The sequence below is a fragment of the Falco biarmicus genome, chromosome 3 (assembly GCF_023638135.1).
Source record: "Falco biarmicus isolate bFalBia1 chromosome 3, bFalBia1.pri, whole genome shotgun sequence".
NCBI lineage: Eukaryota > Metazoa > Chordata > Aves > Falconiformes > Falconidae > Falco > Falco biarmicus.
This window is the reverse complement of record NC_079290.1, coordinates 114,707,287-114,727,024: the sequence shown is the minus strand read 5'-3', so window position 1 is coordinate 114,727,024 and position 19,738 is coordinate 114,707,287. Positions and strand designations below refer to the sequence as shown.

The window sequence follows — 19,738 nt, the reverse complement described above, 5'->3', positions numbered from 1 at the left end:
TGGACACCAGCCGGTCACAAAGACCCTGGTGCTCGGGAGCCTCCAGGGATGTCACCAGCATCACCCAGGTTCAGGATTGCCAGCCCTGAGGCAGGGACTGTGCCCCCCCCCACAGGCACCCAAGCCCTTACAAAAACGACGGCTTTATTAGAAACCAGAGACAGAAAATATTGGGGAGGGGGGGAGACCAATTTCTGAGATGAAACATTTGACACACAAACGAGAAGGGGGAGAAGGTAAATTGGAGGGATATGGAGGCAGGTGGCTCCCGAGGGACACCAGCATGAGGGGGACATTGGTCCCAGAAAAAGCTGCAAAATCCCCTTGAAGAGACCCCCAGAGCTGGGGCGGTGATCCAGCACCCACCCCAGGCGAGGGCCATGGGCAGGCTCTGCAGTGGCACCTGACACCCCCCCCCCCCAAAAAACAGGCAACACTACCAGTTTTGGGGAAGCTTTGCAGTACCCCCAAGCCCCACCAGCCCAGGCAGCTCCCAGAGCCTGGAGGTGGGGTGCAGAGACCCTCCAGCCACCCCGCCCCCCCCCTTCCCCAGAAAGGTCAATAAAAGCCCTTTTCTACTCCCTGCCCATCCCAAAAGCTTCACAGTCGGGTAGGGAAGGCGGCCGGGGGGTGCACGGCCCCTCCCCAGCCCTGCTCCCCCCCCAGGCTGGGGAGGGGGGCCCAGAGCTCCCCAGCAGAGGAGGGTAGGGGGTCCCGAATGCAGCTCCCCCCGCCCCAAGTCCTTGCAGACAGGGGAGAAGAAAGCCCCAGGGATGGGCAGAGCCCATGGGAAGGGCAGGAGAGCCCACGGGAGGGACGGGAGAGCCGCGGGAGCAGGGGGCACCAGGGGCCAGCACAGAAACTCAGCCCACTAGTGCAGCGAGCACGTCTGTTCTCTGCCCTCCCCACCGGGCAGGCGCCAGCCCTTCAGCTCCCTGCAGCTGCCGTCCACGGATGGTCTTCTCAAGTGGGGGGGCTCCGAGCCCCCTTGGAGGGCAGTGTCCAGCTGGGCTGGATGGTCCCACACCAGGGTCCCAGGCACGTGTCCCTCGTGGCCCAGCCCTGCCAGCCCCCCCAGCTGGGGCTGCGCCCGAGCCCTCACCAGCCGGCGGGGAGCTGCCTCGGGTCCCGGCCAGGGGGACAGGGATAAACGGGGCCACCGCCACCCAGTCAGTCTTGCAAGAGGTGGACGAAGCTGGCTGGGAAGACTCCGGTGCGGGAGCCGTCACCCTCGATGAAGCCGACCTGGAGGTGCAGAGAGGGGGGTCAGGGGGATGGGAGTCCCATCTCAGGCAGGGGAGCAGCTTTGGGGCTACCACCCCAATTCCCAGGGGGATTTGGAGGCAAAGCTGCAGCGACACGTTAGCAGGAGCCCTCCCAGCTCTCCTCCATGCACAGATGGGGCAGGGGGCACCCATTCATGCCCCCCCTGAACACTCAGCCTCCTCCAGAAGAGAACTAGGGGGTGGAGGGACAAGGACTGGGACCCCAGCATCTGTCCGTGCGATGCTGACACTCACCCAGCTCTGCTCATCCTCCTCCCGCGTCACCACGATCACCTCGCCCTTGGAGAAGGTCAGCTCCCGCGCTTTGTCCCCTTTGCAGTCAGCCACCGCCTTCACCCGCTTCTGCCTCCCCTTGGCCTGCAAAGGAATGGGCAAGGGGCGGACAGACCCCCCTGAGGCCACCCCTAAGGGGGGTGCAGGGATGCGACACCCTGACCCCTCCATCTGCCACCCCAGGGTATGGGGAGCTGGGATGCAGAGAGATGCAGAGGGATGCAGAGGGTGACCCCCCCGGCATTGCAGTCCCTCTGAGACATCCCCCCCGAGTCATGGCACTTACTGGAGCAAATCTCCTGGGCATGGGCACAGGGGGCACCTTGCTCGGAGCGGGGTCCTCGGGGCCACCAGGGCTCTGGGGGGACACAGCTGACCCTGCTTTGCCCACCATGCCGCTGATGCGCCGGTACGAGCGGGTGCTCTCCGAGCTGCCCGGAACAACGGGGACAGTGTCACCCCCTCTCTGCTGGTGCCTTCCCCTCCCCATCCCCTTTCCTGCAAGGTCTTAATGGGCTCAGGGCTCTCCCAAGGGACCACCCACAGCCCCTTGGATGCTGATGGAGAAGGGTCCCAGCACCCTCAAATGAACCCATCCCACCACAACTTCCAAAAAGAGAGAAAAAAATGTATGTGGTAACTTACAGGGTCTTGGTGTCACCCCCGGATAATCTGGTACCTTCTCCAGGGACAACCCAGCACCCCACGGCTGCCCTCATCCCTTCCTGCATCCCAGGGCCAGCATCAAGTCCCCTGGGGACTCCAGGTCAGGGTGGGGACCCCCTTGCTCCATGCCGCCCAGGGACAATTTGGGGTTCCCCATGCCTGGGGAGGGGGCTGGCAGGGGTTGAAGCCGATGCACTAGCACCATGCAATGACACACACACCCCCCCCCCCAACACCCAGTGCACCCCCAAGCTGGGAGGGGGAGGCACGTCCTTACCCAAACTTGACGGGGGGGATGTCAGGGGCTGTGCTGCCTGGTGGTGGCTGCCCGGGTGGGGGGCTCAGCTCCGGCCCCCGCCGCGTGCCGCTGCCGTCCGTCTCCGAGCGGGTCTCCCAGTACGCTGCCCGCCGGCTCTCGGTGGGACTGCGGGGGCTGGGGGCTGGGGGGCCGGGGGGGCCATCCAGGGTGCCCACGCTGCCGGCAGAGGGGAGGCTGCGCAGCACCAGAGCCTCCGCTGACCCAGGGAAGTGCGGCTCCGATGCCTGACGAGGAAGCTCAGGGCGCTCTTTAGCAGGGGTGACACACAACGGGGACAATAAACCTGGTGTCCAGGCGAAGGGACAGCCCCACCGTGTGACACACACACCCCCCCGGACTCACCGGTGGGGCTGTGGCTGGGTTTGGGGCGGGAGCCACCCCGCGTGGGGTTTTTGAGGGGCAGCGGTGGGGGGATCTCCTCGCTGTGGGCTCGGCGGGGCGCGGGGCGTGAGGGTACCAGGATGCTCTCGTAGGTCTTGTTGGTGATGTCCATCCCCATGCAGCTCCAGCGGGTCTGGGGGCAGGCGGGCGGGGGGCTGGCGGCCAGCAGCGACGTGCCCTTGAAGGAGCGCTGGAGGGGGCTCACCTGGGGACAGACACCTGGCTCCAGGGCTGCCCTGCTGCCACCAGGCCCCCCCCTGCCAGGGTCTGCACACCCCAGCCCCCTCACTGGGGATGTGGGGACCCCCTGCCACCACCCCACGGGTACCTTCTCTTCCAGCTCGTCCTCGCTGTCGTAGGGGAACTCCTGGGGGGGCTCCCAGTCATAGTCAACGTGGATCTGCAGGGAGAGCTTCCCTGCCTGCGCCTGCTCCAGCTGCCGGACAGGGCAGATCAGGGAGGGTCTCAGCACAGAGCGGGGAGGTCCTGGCAGCCCCTCACCTCTGTGCCAGCCCTCCCCCAGCACTTCAGTCCCCTCTCCCCAGCCTGAGCATCTCCATCCCTCTGTCCCACCTACCAGCTCTTCACACTCGGTGTGCTTGAGCCTCCTCGCCACGTCCAAAGCTGTCTCGCCTGCTGCATTCACTGCCCGAGGGATGAGAGGACAAGATCCTGTTTACAGCCTTGCCATCCTGCTCCCACCACAGAGCCCCAGCCCCCAGCCCCATACCCGTGGCAAAGGCAGCTTTGCTCTTCAGGAGCAGCTTGAGGCAGTTGGGCTGGTTGTAGAGCACACTGTAGTGCAATGCCGTGTTCCCGTCCTGTGTCACCCGGTCCAGCATCCCCCTGCGCAGGGCCACCGGCAAGACATTCAAAGCTCAAGAGCACACAAGCATCAGTCCCTTGTGCTCCTGCACAATCCTCCTGCAGAGGAGCGGGCAGGGGAGCAGGCAGGGTACACTGCCAGTGCCTGGGGACGCACCCGTTTTGGATGATGAAGTCCACCAGAGGAAGGGATGATCTGTCGGCGTGGCGCACGGCCATGTGCAGTGCCAGCTCACCCTGGTCCTGCCATGAGATGGAGAGGAGAGCAGAGCTGGACCCGAGGATGCTCATCTCCCACAGGATGGAGGGGAGAGCAGAGCTGGACCCGAGGATGCTCATCTCCCACAGGATGGAGGGGAGAGCAGAGCTGGACCCGAGGATGCTCATCTCCCACAGGATGGAGGGGAGAGCAGAGCTGGACCCGAGGATGCTCATCTTCCCAAGGGCACAGCTCCACCCAAAGGCCGGGAAAACCCTGAGCATGGGCACCCAGAGGGGGAAAATCCATTCCTGCTGCCAGGTGGGGGGAGCAGGATGGCCACGGCGGTTGCGTGGGGCTCACCTGGCCCTCGGGGCTGGCCAGGGGCTTGGCCAGATCATGCCCCTCGGCAAAGGCCTGGAGCAGGGCCAGCAGGTCACGGGCACGAATGGCTTCCCAGAGGCGGTGGGGGTCGTCATGGCCACTTTTCTGCACGTAGCGTCGCTCCATGTACTTGGCCACGATGTACTCCTTGCGGGCAGCCCTGGGGGAAGGGTGGCACGGCATTGGCTCAGGTGGGCACAGAGACCAGCCCCCCACTCCATCCCCACCGCAGCCAGAGGCACCCTGGGCTCCTGTCTCCTCCTGAAGCATGGGGACCAGGGGCAAACCACCAAAAGAGGTGCAGAACCCCACCAAAACCCAGGTGATGACACCAGGGCCCCCACCCCTCTCATCCCAGGGCTGTCTCAGAGCTGATGGGCAGCAGCACAGGGACAAGGATAGACCACGCACCGTGCACTCCTCCTTCCCCCAGCCCACCCCAAGCCCCCTGGCCAGTGGCTGACTCACATATCGCTGCTGGCCGAGGGCTTGGGGCAGTCCTGCACGGGCAGCATGGCCTCCATGATCTCGTTAAAGCGCGTGTTCCCGACGCTGACAGCCAGCTGCAGTGAGAGAGGGACGGGGGAGATGAGCCCTCCTGGCCACGTGCGCCCTGCCCCAGCCAGCTCCCCAATCCCAGGGGCAGAGGGAAGGAATCCACTGGATCCACCCAAGACCTCAGAGCAGCATCTCCCCCAGGATGATGCTCTTTCATGGCAGGGAACATTTGCTTTAAAAGGGAGCAAGTGGCTTTGCAGAGCCCCACCACCACCACCACCACCACTTTGCCCAGGCCACTGTGCTAGAGGCTGCAAACTGCCACTGGGGAAACTGGGGCAGGTTTGCAAGCACTGGAGCAAACTGAACACCAATGGGATGAAGGAGAAATGAACTCTGCATCCCAGAAGGTTTGGGAGCCACAGAGGGTGATTCCTGGTGGCCACAAGATCTCCGGGCTCGGGGCGCAGCTTACCAGCAGCTCAGAGGTGCTGAGGACATCCAGGGTGAGGGACTGGATGCGGGAGTAATGCACACCCAGCTCCCGATGGATACCAGAGCACTCAATGCATGTCAGGATGCCCAGGTTGGTGGAGAGCCATGTGGGGTCTGCAGGGGAAATGGCGGGGGGCTCAGCATCACCACCCAGCCCCCCGGGATGCTGCAAACCCACCCCGGGTACCCAACCCACACCCAGCAGGGAGGACAGGACACACCAAGCTCTGACCTACCCGGGGCCCCGCAGTCACAACACTGCTTGTTTCCTGGCATGTTCTTCACCTCGCTGATGACCAGCTTGGTGAGCTCCTGCACACCACCGTCTGCCCCGCTGCCTGCTGCTGCCCCACCGCTGTTGGGCTCCCCCTTGAAGGCGTTGCTCAGGGCTTCATCCTTGCTGTTCTGCAGCACCGAGACCCACCTGGGCAGGAGAAAACCCCGTCAGGAGGAGGAGGAGGATGGGGAAGGCAGAGGAGGATCCGGCACCACAAGGAGTGGAGATGGGCCGTGGCACTTACACAATGCACTCCTGCTCATCCTCTGCTTGGAAGTGATACGTCCTGTTGTCTGCAGGGATGGAGAGAGGGGGGAGAAGGTGAGAGGAGGAGATTTGGGGATGCCCAGCAGAGCAGGAAGGAGCTGAAACTACTCCAAAAGGGCTGCTTTAATCTAAAATTAAATCATTGCATGCCACTGCTCCATCACCTGAGCCCTGTCACAACCTCTTTTTGCCTTGAGCTTACTAGATCTCCTTGGGGAGGTTGGTCCTTCCTCCATAACAGCAGCCAGGGCTGGATTAAAAGGGCAAAGGGTGCCCAAGTGCCACGGCAGGGCTGGCGAGGGGCCAGTGGCCGCTGGGAGAACCGCTCAGAATGCTCTCCTCCAAAAAGGGAATTCCCACCTGCAGCTCCGACGCCTCCGGGTCAAACACACCCACCCCAGCCATGGCATCCCACCCCAGGCACTCACGCGTCACCAGGTCGAAGCATTTCTTCTCCTCCGAGTGGGGCCGCACTTGGCAGGTGAGGAGGTTCAGCTTGACAGGGGGACGGTTTATCTGCAGGGTGCGAGGATGGAGGCAGGTTGAAGGACCAGGAAGGGGTGGGATGTGGGGCATCATCCAGTGCGTGCCCCCGGTGGCACTCCGGTGGGACAACCACCATCTCCAGATGGTCCCTCTTGGGATAACCAGGCGAGTCGGACCCTCCCCGACCCCCTGCAGGAGAACAGAGCTGGGAGACGTCTCTGAGCCATGTCCTCTGTTCCTGCTGCAGTTTGCAGCCTCCACCGCCAGGGGGAAGCACTCACCCCACACAACCCACCCCAGCCCCTTCAGTCTTGTCTGGAGCCTCAATGCCCGTCTCGCTGCCCCAGCCAAACCCACCATCCCCTCCCAACTGTAAGAGGGCGGATTTAGATGTGATATTAGGAAGAAATTCTTCCCTGTGAGAGAGGTGAGACACTGGCAGGCTGCCCCGAGCAGCTTTGGGTGCCCCATCCCTGGCAGTGCCCAAGGTTGGATGGGGCTGGGAGCAACCTGGTCTAGCAGGAGGTGTCCCTGCCCAGGGCAGGGGGCTGAACTAGATGGTCCTTAAGGTCCCTTCCAACCCAAACCCTTCTGTGATTCTATAAGGGACCCCATTTAGTACATCCAGTCCCAGCTCGTACTAAATTTTAAGCCAAGCGGATTTGCAACCAGTTTAGGCAAAGCTAAACCTAAAATCCAACAGCTACCCAGGCTCAAAGGGTGCATTGAAGGGTCAGGGCTGCAGCCCCCCACTGCTCCTCACCGTGCTGTGGGAGATGGTCAGACAGCCGTACTTCACACCACACTTCCTCTTCTGCCACACTTTGCGGATTCTGAGAAGGAGGAAGAGGAGGAGTGAGGATGCGTTGCACAGCCCTGATCACTCACATCCGTTGACCTCCCAAATCACCCACAGCAGCCCTCGGCAGAGCCCTGGTGGCTTTCTGGACGTGGCATTGTGCTTCCTGTAACTCACAGAGCACAAAATGTCCCACTGAGTGGGCTGGCCACAGGCCGCGCCGGCCAAAAGCATCACAGATCTGGTAGCCCCAGTTCAGCAAAGCACATAGCCACCCACTCAAAATCTGGTGCCCATCACTCAGAGGTCCACTGAGAAGGTGAAGACATCCTCTTTGGGGCTCTGAGCATTTCATTTTTCACCCTAGGTGATCCCACCAGGATCCTTTCTCCCTCCATGCCCAAGAAATAAGGAATTTCTTCCTCAGCTGCACAGCTCCCAGCTCTTCACAGTGAACCTGGCACTGGGTGGCTGCTCCTGGAGACCCACATCCAAGGACACTACACCCACACAGCACCAGTCACTGTGCCCAGCCAGCCGCCCAGGAGAGCGTCATGGAAGAAGCACGCTGGGCGTCAGAGCCACCTGGGGACCTTCATATAAGAAATGGGCCGATGACACCAAACCATCATGGGAGAAGGTCTCCTGCAGCACCTCCAGACCTCCTCCTTCCCCAGCTGCAGTTGGAGACCCACCAACCCTTGACTACAAGCTCTCAGGTCGCCTCCAGCCTGGGGAAAAATCCCATTCTCCAAGGGCTGACGGATGCTTAAGACCAGATGGGACCAACTGCACCCAAAGACCTAACAGTGACCAAACCCTCATCCCAACAGTTCCATCTCAGGGTGTTCCAGCTCCGGGGCCTTCTGCGAGTGTGGTGCTCCTACAGCCCACAGCGACACCAGGATGGAGCCAAGACCTCTCTGGGTAAACATCACTCATCCTCACCCATCGCTCTTCTTGTACAGAAATCCTGACTTCTCCGTCCCGTACTGCTTGTTCCCTTGGTGCTGGTGGATGCTGTAGCCGCTGCCAGAGTTCTTCCTGCTCAGGTTTTCCTGAGCTCACCAGGGGGGGAAAATAGCATTTAAAAAGCAAAGTGAGAGGTTCAGAGGTGGCTGCTGCCCCCAAGTGACCTCGTCCTTATGTGGGTGAAGTGTCAGAAACCCCTGTCCCCTCCCAGCCTCTGAGCATCTCCCAGGTTTCCTACTCTGCTCCATGGATGTCTCCTTTGGTCTCCAGCTCCCCCTTTCCCTGCTGCTCCCCATCCCCAAGGTAACCCCAGGCCACTCACCCCTCCTCAGCACCCAGCACCTTCCCAGCCTTCCTTCCCTGCCCACCCTGGGGTCTCACCTCCTTGCTTTCCAGCTGCAGGATGCTGCGGAGGGAATCGCGGGTCTGCGTGAGCTGCTTCACCTCCTCCTCTTGCGCTTGGTGAAGCTGGAAAGGGAGGCAGCTGCCCTCACTGCTGTGCTGAATGCGGGCGTTCTCAGGGGCTGGCACGGGGGGTGGCATCTCAGGGGACACGTCCCAAGCGGTGTTGGATGGCAGGCGGGGGGGGGGGGGTACTTACCGCGTGGAGGGATACAGCAAGCTTCTCAATGAAGGGGTAGAGGTTCTGGGCAGCCTTCCAGCCGTCTTGGAAGAAACTGGGCATTTATTTAATGTGATTAAGATGCAGATGGGGAGAATGGAGGAGGGGAAAAAAAAGAAAGGAAAAAAAAAAAAAGAGTTTTTTTAGAGAAAATGTGGGAGGAGACCACAGCAACTCCCCCCACCCCCGCCCTGGGAAGATGCTCTTGCTTTGTGGTTCCCTTGCTACTGGGACCTGGAAAGATCCCACCAAAGGCCAAGCCCGGCACATGGGACCTGGATCCCCCAAACATTTGGGGTGTCTGGGATGCAGGATTGGCCTCTTGTTTAATCCAAGCTCATCTCACTGGGACCAGCCCTGCTGGGGGCCAGGCTCTGGGGGTCTCTGGGTCACAGCCCCAGTCGAGGGCACGCTCTTAGCCAACGCGACTGTCCCCTCCCTGCCTCAGTTTCCCCACTCAGAGGCTGGAGAAGATGACATGACACCCACACGCTGCTACTCCAGCCTCACGGAGCAGCAGGAAAGATGAGGGGATGTGAATCCTTGCTCCAAACACCCTCGTTACAAGCCCCACGGCTAACGGCAGAGCCACTCAGCTGAACTCATCCCTGGAAATCTATCCAGAAACCAAATCATCGGATATATCCCGAGCCAACCCCCAGCCCCCATAGACACGTTTAAAGCTCCTCAAGCCAACAAAGCACGTTTCAACTCCCCAGATACAACCACAGAGCTTGGCTCTGCCCAGCATCTTCACCAACAGCTTCATGGAGCTGGGATGGGAGAAGGTTCCCCCAGATCCCCAGGGGACCTCCCGGGGTGATGGCTGACCCTGGGGATGAACCACCTTGACCTGGGTGGCACCTACTTGTGTTGAGCATGGAAAAACTTGATGAGGCTCTGCAGGAAATCTGGTCCCTGCTTCATCTGAGACTCACTGGCTTTCAGCAGGTACTGGAGGAGGAGAAGACACCTGGTTAGGTGACAGAGATGAGGACTGGCTGAAAATATCCTGGAGGAAAGAACAAGAGCCTGCCTGGCCCCTGCCTCCCTTCCCGGCATGGGGAGGAGGGTTAAAACTGGCTGGGTTTCAAGAAGTCGAGTCACAGTGTTGGATTTGAAGGCAGCTCACTGGGGACCACCCTCAGAAAACCTGGCTCTGGAAGTCTTCCAAGCCCTGAAAAGTTCAAGGACTGAGGCAGGCCCCCGGGGTTTCCAGCCAAGCATGCTTCTCCCGCTGCTCATTACTTCTGGAGTTAATAAATAACCAAAATCTAAGGCAGCTCGCAAAGAAAAAAAACCCCAAAAAATAGCCCCAATGTTTTTTAAGACATGACCCCTTTGCTCCCAAAAAATCAGATTTCAAGCAGCAAGCACCTGTGGCACATCAGCCCCGGAGGTCTGCAGTCCTCACGGAGGTGTCCCGTGGGATGGGGAATTTCAGCTTTATGCATCAAACCCATCCATCAGCTGCAGGCAGAAAAGACCCAGAGCCTTGCTCGCCCTGAGCAAAATACAGGGAGGACGAGATTCTCCCCCCGCAAGCTCCTCTCCAGCCTGGCGCAGCTGCTGGGGGATGGTTTTGAGCGGGAGGCGACGAAGGAGAAGGCAGCCCTGAGCTCCAGAGGCTTTCCATGGTGGGGAAGCACCACGGTGGGATGGAGCTTCCCAGTGTCCCGGCACTCTGGGCACCCCAGCGAGGGGTCACCCAGGCTGAGGAGGGTTGTTAACTGCTCCGTGCAAGCTGGAGGTGCAAAGCCAGCGTAGGATTCAACCTGGAGCCCCAGGGTGCCCAGCACCAACTGCACCCCCTGAACAAAGTCCTGGCTGGAAAAGGCCACATGTGCCCAGCTCCAGTGGGACTCCCCTGCCCTGCCACCCACACCCAGGGCTGACGGTGACAGGGAAGGGTCCCGGCCAGCGCTGGCTGAGACCCATGAGCAAAGGGATGCTCCCAGCACCGCCTGGGTCCAAGTCCAGCTTTATCCATCCATCCCACAGCCCCTGGGGGTGTGAGATGGCCCATGGTGGGGAGATGCAACCACCCCACGCATCACCCCTGGGGTGAAATGGGATCGCACCCCCACCCCAGGAAGCACCAAATATCTCTACCTCTAAATCTACATGCAACACATCCCGCCCAGCCCTGGCCAGCCCCCTAGAAGAGCTGCCCCCCCACCCCCACGCAGGCTCCCTGGGAAAGTAGCAGCTCTCGCGCATGCCAGCAGCTCTCGTGCACGCCAGCACACACGCACACGTGTGCCCGCTCGCACGCAGCCACCCTGTGCAGGGTTGCCGGCAGCGGCCCCTCCCCGGCCGGGCTGCAGCTCCCCCATTTCCATGTGCTGTTATTTATTTCACAGTGGTGCTATTCAAGGGAGTGACTCATCTGGCCGGGTCCCAGCTCCCTGGCCCCACTGCGGCGCGCGCAGCCTCCTCCCCACATCCCCAGCCCTTTGCCGGGGGGCGGGGGGGAGGGGGCTGCACCGGGCTCCAATGCTGCTGCTTGGCCCCCGGGGATGTGGGACACCCCTGGGACAACCCACGGGGGACTCATCCCTGACTCTGTGTCACTCTCAAGACACTTACGGGGCTGCTGGGGTGTCTGGAGCCAGGGCACCTGGGTCCTATCTCACTGGGGGGATCTGACGTTGGGTCTCCATCCTTCACCTATTCCTGTCTTACCTCCTGAGCACGGACCCCTGTGACCCTCAGAGATCTGGGGCCACTTGTGAGCCCCCCTAACAAAACCAAGAGTTTCTTCAAGCAGTTTTGAGAATGGGGCAAAAGCCCAAATCTACGCTCAGGGTTGTTACCCAAAAAGCTTCCTTTTTGCCCCAGATGCCAGCCTCTGGCTTTGCAGAGGGGTAGGGGCAGGGCCGGGACGATGCAGGTGGAACCCCTGGGTGCCTTGCTGCAGGGGAACCCACGAGTGCCACTCACAGCCGCATCCTGCAGCAACCCAGGCTGCGGACAGGGTGGGGAAACCCGAGCTGGGACCATGCAGGGACACGATGGGGACAGCTGAGCATCCTCCCTAGCACACACATGGGGCTGCTTTGGTGGCAGGGACACGGACAGGCTCTGACGTCCCATTGCAGCTTTGAGCAGAGCGGTTCCCTGTGTCCCCCTGGGGCCAAACCGCCCCCATCCCACCCCAGCACAGCCCCTACCTCGCACATGTGGAGCTGGAAGAGCCGCCGCTCCTTCTGCATGTCCTCGGCCACCTCTGCCGCGGACGGCTCGGCCTGGATGACCCCAGCCAAGCGGGCTCGCTCCTTCTCCTTCTCCATCTTCCCCCTGCAGGACAGGATGGCGGCAGGTCGGGGACAGCCCTGCCCCGAGGGGTGCCCCATGTGGGGGGCTACAGTGGGGATGGGATGAGGAGAAACATCTCCAGCCCCTCTAGCTGGGAAAGGCTGGAGCAGAGCCCTCCCAGTGGCCAACTGGCATCCATCAGTGCCCGGCTGTAGCCCCGGGACAAAACACCTTTGTGCAGAGGGGGATTAGGCGGATTTTGCTGGAGGCCGAGGGTTCCTTACACTTTGGTCTCATAATCCTTCCAGGCCTTTTCAATCTGCTTCTTGGAGTCCTGTGGCAAAAGCAGAGAGGGGGTGGCAGCCGTTAGGGAAGGCAGAAGACACGGTGGCACTGAAGCAGCAGAGGGCTTTGCTCTGCGTCACTGCACCCTGCCCTGCTCCCTGGGGACAAGGGATGTCCCCACCACGGCTTCACCCCTTGCTGCCGTCACTCCCAACCCTCCCTGCTGCCTTCCAGCCCTGGGTACTTGCTCCTTCCTTCTCCTGGCCACAGGCACCAGCTGAACCTGCGACGGGGGTCTCGCTGCAGTATGTCCCCAAAGGGGTGACCTGCAGCCTTGGGGACAGTGCTGGAGGGGACTCACCAGGCGGCCGTCCTTCAGCTGCCCCTTCAGCAGGCTGTCCAGGGGGAAGGAGACGATGTTATTCAGGTTCTGCACCTGCAGAGGGTAAAGATGGGGTTACCCTATGGGGGTCCTCACCTCAGGGCACGTCAGGTCGGAGCCCTGGATGATTCCTGGTGCCAGGGACCTCCCCCAAGCTCCACTGCTGCCCCGTGAAGGGTTAAAGAGGCTGGAAGCAGGGCTGGATCCAGGCATGGGGCAGGCTGGGGCTTGTCAGAGCTGGCTGCAAGATGTCTGACGAGGGGCCCTTCCCACAAACCGCATCAGCACCGCGGCTGCCAAAACCAGCGCTGTTCCCCCCACCGACACCCTGTCCCCGTCCCCCCATGGCACAGCACCCGGCGATGCCACCCGCCCCTCCACAGACCCGTGATGCAAAAAGCCCCCCCTCCGCCGATGTCAAAGGAGCTTCCCAAAATGTCCCACTTTCCCAGGGTCTGGGGACACCAGTGTGGCCCCCACCATCCTCACCAGTGCCACGCAGGGGTCTGCGGCAGGGATGCAGGTGCCCACTCCAGTCCTGGCATCCCTCCGTGGGGCAGCACCCCAGTTCAGTGCTGCCAGAGCAGCTCCAGCACCCACATGGGACCTCCCTGCTGCACCCAGATTTCTTTTGAAGGTTCCCAAGGGTTTTGGTCCCCAGCAGCACCCAGGAGAATCCCAGCTCCAGGGCACGGGACCAGCCCTGAATAAGGCGGGACAGGGCACCCCCCTTCCAACAGATCTGGGGGGACTCTGAGAAGGGAAACCTGGCTTTTTGGATCTGGTCGAGGGTCCTGGCATGTAACCCCACTGTGGGGAGAGCAGGGGGAACAGGGCAGCAGCAGTGGCTGTTCCCACGCCAGCAGCACGTGGGGCAGGAGGTGGGGGGCCAGCACTGGGAACCGGTCCGACTCCTCCAGCACAGTTCCACTGAGCCCCACCAGAGCTTGGGGGTCCGGCCAGGCTGGGGAAGGGGAGGAGCGGGGAGGCCCAGACTGGGGTAACTGGGAGAGGAAGATGCCAAAATCTGAAATTCGCGCTGGGGGAAGGGCAGCAGAAATAAATCTCCTTAAGCAGAGCCAGGGGCCAAAAACACTCCTTGGCAGTGGGGATAGAAAAGGGACCGGAGAGGGGGCCAGTGGCACAGGACCTCCCCCAGGGCTTTGCCGTGGGGCTTGCATGGACCCAGCTTCCCCCGGGAACCGACTTCTCCACCGGAGCCATTCCCGTGGTCGGGAAGACGCTGCCGGCTAGGCTCGCAGCCGCCCCTGCCTGCCTGCTCCCCAAGGCCCCGCTGCGCAGCTCGGCGTGGCTTTGATTTACTTCTTGGCAAGCAAGATCAGAGATGCAATTGATGTGAGAAAAAAATAGCAAGAAAGAAAAGGAAAGAAGAAAATAGGAGCCCCAACCACCCCTTGAATCCCAGCGCTGGCGTCCCCGGCAGAGCTGGGAGTGAGCTGTAAATCCAGCAGCAGGGGTATCAGATGGTCCGGGAACATGTCCCTGAGCCCAGGATGGGAGCTGGGGATAGCTGCCCTCCACCATGAGCAACAAAAGTGGGAGGAGGGGGGCTGCGCTGGGTGTTTTTTCGAAATCCAGAAGGATCCTGGAGATTTTCCCCAGCCTGGCAATAACCAGATGCAGAGAGCAGGCTGAGGTTGCACAGGAAACGCTGTGAACCCCACAATCGCCCCCCCAGTGGTTAGAGCCTCCCCCCCCCCCGATCTCAGCAGCATGCCAGGAGGATGCAGGGCAGCTCACCAGGTTCTTGAAGAGCGCGGTGACCTCGCGGGTGAAGACGGCCAGGTTGAGGAAGCCGGTGGAGAGCTCGTGGTTGTTCTGGGAGAGGTGGTTGTTGCCAAAGTTCTCCAGGGCTTCGCTGTACTGCTCCTCATTCTCCACATGGGCTGCGCGGGGAGACACTGGTGAGGGACATGGGGTGGCCCTGCAGCACCCTGTCCCCAGAGATGGTCACATCATGAGGTCCCACCAACACCCATCTCTCCACAGCTCTGTAGCCGAGCTGGGTTGATCCTGCTGCAGGACAGCAGCAGTGTGCCCTAAACAACCTCCCTAAGGTTCTCAGTTTCCCGTTTTACATCTTTTTAAGAGTTTTCGGCACTTAATCGTGTTGCCAGACTGGCTGGCTGAGGGTACCCATGTCCCCTGAGACTGGCCAGCACTCATGGCCAGCCCACTGTCCAGCTGCATCACCCTACGGACAGATGTGGCCAGCATTGGTGGAGGATGGGACCATCACAGACCCCACCAGCCCGGTGGTCCAGGGATGCCCATCATCTCTCAAAGCACAACTCACTGAGCCCGGAGATGTGAATGGCTTTCACATATTTCCTGATCCTCTGGAGTACGGCTTGGTCCCCATCCAGGCTCTATGAAAGCGAAGAAAGAAAACAAACGGAGCTCATTAGCCCTGCCAAGCGCGGCTGCTGCTCCCCCCAGCCCAGCTGGCCCTCGGAAAGGCTGCTGCTCTGCCATGCAGATGTGCAGGGCAGCGGCCAAGCTCCCAGGGCTGGGAGAGGAGCTGGAGGCATCCCGGGGATGCGGAGCTGCAGCATCCAGCCTGTCCCCTGCCAGGCCTGTGGTCCCTGTGGCTTTGGCTGCCAGGCAGGGCTCTGGCTGCCCCCAGAGAAGCGGGTTCGAGCAAGACGGTAGCAGGGGGCGAGAGGCTCAGCCAGCACGCTCAGCGTCTCTTTGGATCCTGGCAGCTCCCAGCAACTATGGAAAATGCCTCCCTGGCTCTTGCAGGGGCTGTTTCAAGGAAGGAGGGGCTGAAGCATCACATAGCACAGATACACCAGCCTGTACCCACCACACGTCCCCACAGCTCAGGGCCAAGTGCGGTGGGAGAGACCTGCAAGGGTGCCCGGCTCCCTGCAGGGGTTCCCAGCAGAGCCAAAAATGGGACCCACCTTCCACCAGTGCCTGACAGGGACCTAAATCACATAAATCCTGCAACCGGGGATGCAGCTTTCCACGCACACACCCAGATCATGCAGGGTCTTGGCCATGGCCCCCAGCACCACAGACCTCCCTGCAGCTCCAGCCAGCCACATCCTACGCTCACTTAGAGCACTTCCCATCCTCGGTCCCTCCACCCTCGCTCCATCCCCCCCACCCTGGCAGCCCCCATTTGCCCTCACTGAGCATCAGGGCAAACCCAACCCCAACCCAACGCCAGCCTGCCGAGCATCATAGCCGAACACACGCTGGCCCCAGCGATCATGAAAGGGTTAAGGGCGGCTTGGCTGCAGGTACCAGAGGCATGATAACAGGCTGGAAATATTTAGAGGGCGTGAACAGCAAGAAGGGCGAGGGATGAAACCGCGGAGGAATTACAATAAAGACGCTCTCTCTCTTGCTCGAGCTCTTGCCGAAGGTTTTCAGGCTGATGTCAAGGCCGATTTCCTGACAGCGGGGTCAGCCTGGCTTCGGCGCCGCTCTCCGAGGCCCTCCTCGTTGGAAGGGCTGCTGTGGATGAGCTTTAGCCAGGATGAGCCAGCTGGGAGGGGACCGGGGATGAGGCAGGAGCCAAACCCCCCACCCAGAGGGGTCTTGCAACACATCTACAATAGGGAAGATGTTGGGGTGCCCCAAAGCCCTCCCATGTCCCCTCTCTGCACCAAATCCAGGCACGCTAGGCTCTCAGGAGCTATAGAGGCATCCCCTGCCTTGGGAGGGGAAGCCAAGGCTGGAAGCCAGGCTGGGAAACCTGGTGTAGCCCCAGGAAGGGGAAACTGAGGCAGCATGAGATGCACTGAACACACCACCATGCAATGGGGACAAAGCTGCTCCAAGTGTCTCGCATGGGGCAGCTCACCCTGGTGCCAGCTCACAGCTGCAGGATGCTGAACACTGGGCTGCTGCAGAGCAGGGACCAGGGACGATCTGGGAAAGGACACGGGGTCTCTCGGGAAGGGTCCATGAGTTGACCAGTAGGGACAGAGCAGGCAGAGCCAGGCACTGGGGTGGTAAATGCAGAGGAAATCACTGCATGGTGCTGCCGTGGCTGCGGGCATCACTGGCATCCCCAGTGCATGGCGCTGACTGCTGGGGACAGCGGCCTTGGCTGCACGGGGACAGCCCTCCAGAGCAGGGAGCAGCAACGCCTGGAGCCCCCCACAGCACCAACGCCTCCCACACCAGCTCAGGGATGAGGGCTCCCGGGAAGGCTCCAGGGATGAGGAGGGGAAACCAAGGACATTGGCACAGCAGGGACAGGAGCACAAGGGATCCTCGTGGGGATGGAGGAAGGGACAGATCCACACCTGCGCTGCAGCCACCCAGGCACGCAGCCTGGGGACCCCGAGCAGCCACCGCCACCCCCCACCCGGCCCCAGCAGGATGCTCAATAGGGGCCATTCTTCTGCCTCCCCCCCCCCGCCCCAGGCTCGTGCTGCCCGGCGAAGGAGCCGCCACGGGTGCCAGGGGCCGGGGTGCCAGCATTGCCAGGCCAGGAGCAGGATGCGGTGCTGCCCTGGGTGCAAAGGGCAGCACGTGGCAGGGATGTGGTGTATTTACACGGTGACAGGGTGAGCTGGGAGCCCAGCCGCCAGCTCTGCCACCGAACATGCCGGCAGCCTCTGCCATCTCACCCTGGCCCAGCCTGGAAGTGCCCAGTCCCATGGGACACGCACCCAGCCCCAACCACCAAGGGCTGGATCTGACCTTCCAGCCCACTCTGGAGACCTTGGGCTCTGCCTTCGCAGCAGCCCTAAGGACCCCAAAGTCACACAAACCCCCTGAGAGGGGACAGCCCTCTTTAATGCCAGGAGAGAAACTGAGGCACGGAGCAGCTCCGACCAATGCCAGTATGCTGCCTCCATGGAGGAGCAGCTGCTGGCCCTCACCCACATTGCTCCCGTCCCCCCGATTTGGGACTGGCTCCTAGATGAGCGTGTACAGCCGTGCCTTGACGCTGTCTTGGGGACCTGACGTCCCTGTCTTGGGGACCTGGTGGGACGCGGCCACCCCCTCCCACCAGCAGCTGCTGCAGCAAGACCAGGAAACCCTCACTCCCTCCTGCTCACCAAGCTACCGGCCGGGACCTGGGGTGGTGACGGGGAAGACCAAGGCTCGGTTTGATCACAGTCTCGCCCCCTCCCCAGCCCCACCCCCCCCGAGCTGTTTGTCACCCCATCAGGGCTCGGAGGGTGGCAGGGGGCTGGGGCTTGGATTTCCCCCTTCCCCTCAGACTGGAGCATGGGGATGCCGAAGGTCTGGCAGCAGCTCAGCCCCCCGAGGGGTTCCCTGCAGCCTCCGGTGGGACAGGGGGGCTCAGCCCCCTGCCCCTCATGGCACGCACAATGGTAGTCACGACTCCCAGCTCTCAGCCCCACTTGCTGGAGCTTTACTAAGCAAACCCTGCAGAGACCCCCACCATTCCTGGGGGACGCCTCTCCCCCCATCCCCGTCCCCCTTAACCGCAGCCTCTCTGAGCAGCCAAACGAAATTCCTGCTGCTTCCTCCTGGCTGGAGCTACCCCCCTTCCCGGCTGAGAGGAGAGGAAGATCCATGGCAGCAGCCAGCACGTGCTGGCGGGGACGGGGATGCTCCATGGTGCGTCCCCAGATTTCCAGCCTGGGGACACCCATCTCACTGCCCCCGGGGACCCCGGCAGCCCCGACACCTGGGGCCCCGCGCTCCCCGCCAGCCCTGGCAGTCCTTCAAAGCCATTCCTTCCCTAAGTGGAGTTGGTGAAAGTCACAGGACCAGCTGGAAACCGCCTTTATTCCGGGCGGGAGAAAGGGGACGAAGGCACCCTGCCACCTCCGCCCTTCCCGCAAATGCTGCTGGGGAGTTTGGGGGGAGGTTAAAAATGCTCCCTGGATTTAATGGCAGGGGGGACCCCCAAGGACACTGCACCACATCAGGGCTGGCTCCAGCATAGAAAGGTGCTGGAGCCGTGGGGCTGGTGCCCTGCTTGGCCCCGGGGGATGCCCTGGCGCTGGGGTGATGTCCTGGCCCCGGGGGGGAATGCCCTGTCCCCGGGGGGCACCTGGAGCTGAAGGAAAAACTTTAAAGGAGGTTTTAAAAGCGAATTTTGGCCATTATTGACAAACCTTGTCCCCCAAAAAGTGCCTGCTGGGGCTTCTCGGAACATGCAACCAGCCACCCTGGCCCGAGGGTCCCACAGCAGCCGCTTTGGGTGACCGCCAGCACCGGGCTCTGGGGGCGAAGGGGGGGGGGGGGGGGGGCAATAAATAGGAGCCTAGGGAAAGGATGGCCCCCCGGGGCGGGCAGCGGGTGCTGCATCAGCACCTATGGGTGCCAGGGCTGCCGCAGCGGGGGGTGCGGGGGGTGTTCCCAGGCGGGGAGCGCAGCCCGACCCCCCCCCGGCCCCGCTCACCTCCTCCAGAGCCCCCACCGCCCCCCGGCACTTCTGCATCTTGGAGGCGAAGGCGGCGGCCGGGGAGCTGAGGTCCTCGCCGGTCACGGCCAGGAACTCGGCCACGCTGAGCTGCTCGGGCATGGTGCGGGCGGCGGGGGCGCGCCGGGAGCGCAGCGGGAGCGCGCCGGGACCCCCCGGGTGCCGCAGCCCGGCTCAGCGCCCCATGCCCCGCACCGGCCGCGCCGCCGAGCCCGCCCCCCCCGCTCCCGCCCTCCCCGCCGCCGTCACGTGGGCGGCCCCGCCCGGCCGCCCGTTAAAGGCGAAGCGCCCCGGTGCCCGCCCCGACCCCCCGACCCCCACTTCGCCCCGCCGGTGTCCCCCACTCCGGGAGCTTGCGGGGAGCCGGGTCCCCGGAGAAGGGGAAACCCGCGGGGTCTGGCTGGCTCCGCACCCCCGGCCTCACCCCGGCACCCCAGCACCCCCCGGGCCGGGGGGCGAGCACCCAGCGGTGGGTGGCACTGCCATGCCGTCCCGGCACGGTGGGAGCCGAGGGGAGCAGGGGCAGCCACAGCCAGGGCTCACCCGACGCCCAGCTTGGGGACACCAGCAGCGCTGGGAGAGCTTGGGATTACACCCAGGCCCCCCAGAGGACTGGTTTAACTGGGGGCCACCCCCACCCTGCCCTTCCTCGGACGCAGAGGGGACAATCCATCTC

At 62.4% G+C, this 19,738-nt stretch overlaps 1 protein-coding gene across 1 annotated transcript; it reads right to left on the bottom strand.

Moving 5' to 3' along the window:
- Window positions 1–133: 133 nt before the first annotated feature.
- ASAP3 (ArfGAP with SH3 domain, ankyrin repeat and PH domain 3) lies at window positions 134–19,267 on the bottom strand. Its single transcript, XM_056333216.1, has 26 exons — window positions 19,042–19,267; window positions 14,992–15,064; window positions 14,436–14,581; window positions 12,654–12,728; window positions 12,292–12,341; window positions 11,923–12,049; window positions 9,618–9,703; window positions 8,729–8,804; window positions 8,509–8,595; window positions 8,104–8,213; window positions 7,120–7,189; window positions 6,299–6,386; window positions 5,848–5,896; window positions 5,563–5,750; window positions 5,307–5,440; window positions 4,802–4,896; window positions 4,313–4,493; window positions 3,908–3,993; window positions 3,656–3,771; window positions 3,503–3,570; window positions 3,254–3,361; window positions 2,887–3,130; window positions 2,503–2,791; window positions 1,846–1,990; window positions 1,521–1,643; window positions 134–1,245 (listed from the first exon to the last, which is right to left on the bottom strand). Exons 1-26 carry the CDS (start codon window positions 19,162–19,164, stop codon window positions 1,171–1,173), a joined length of 3,012 nt encoding a protein of 1,003 aa, XP_056189191.1. The 5' UTR covers window positions 19,165–19,267; the 3' UTR covers window positions 134–1,170.
- Between the last annotated feature and the right edge of the window lie 471 nt (window positions 19,268–19,738).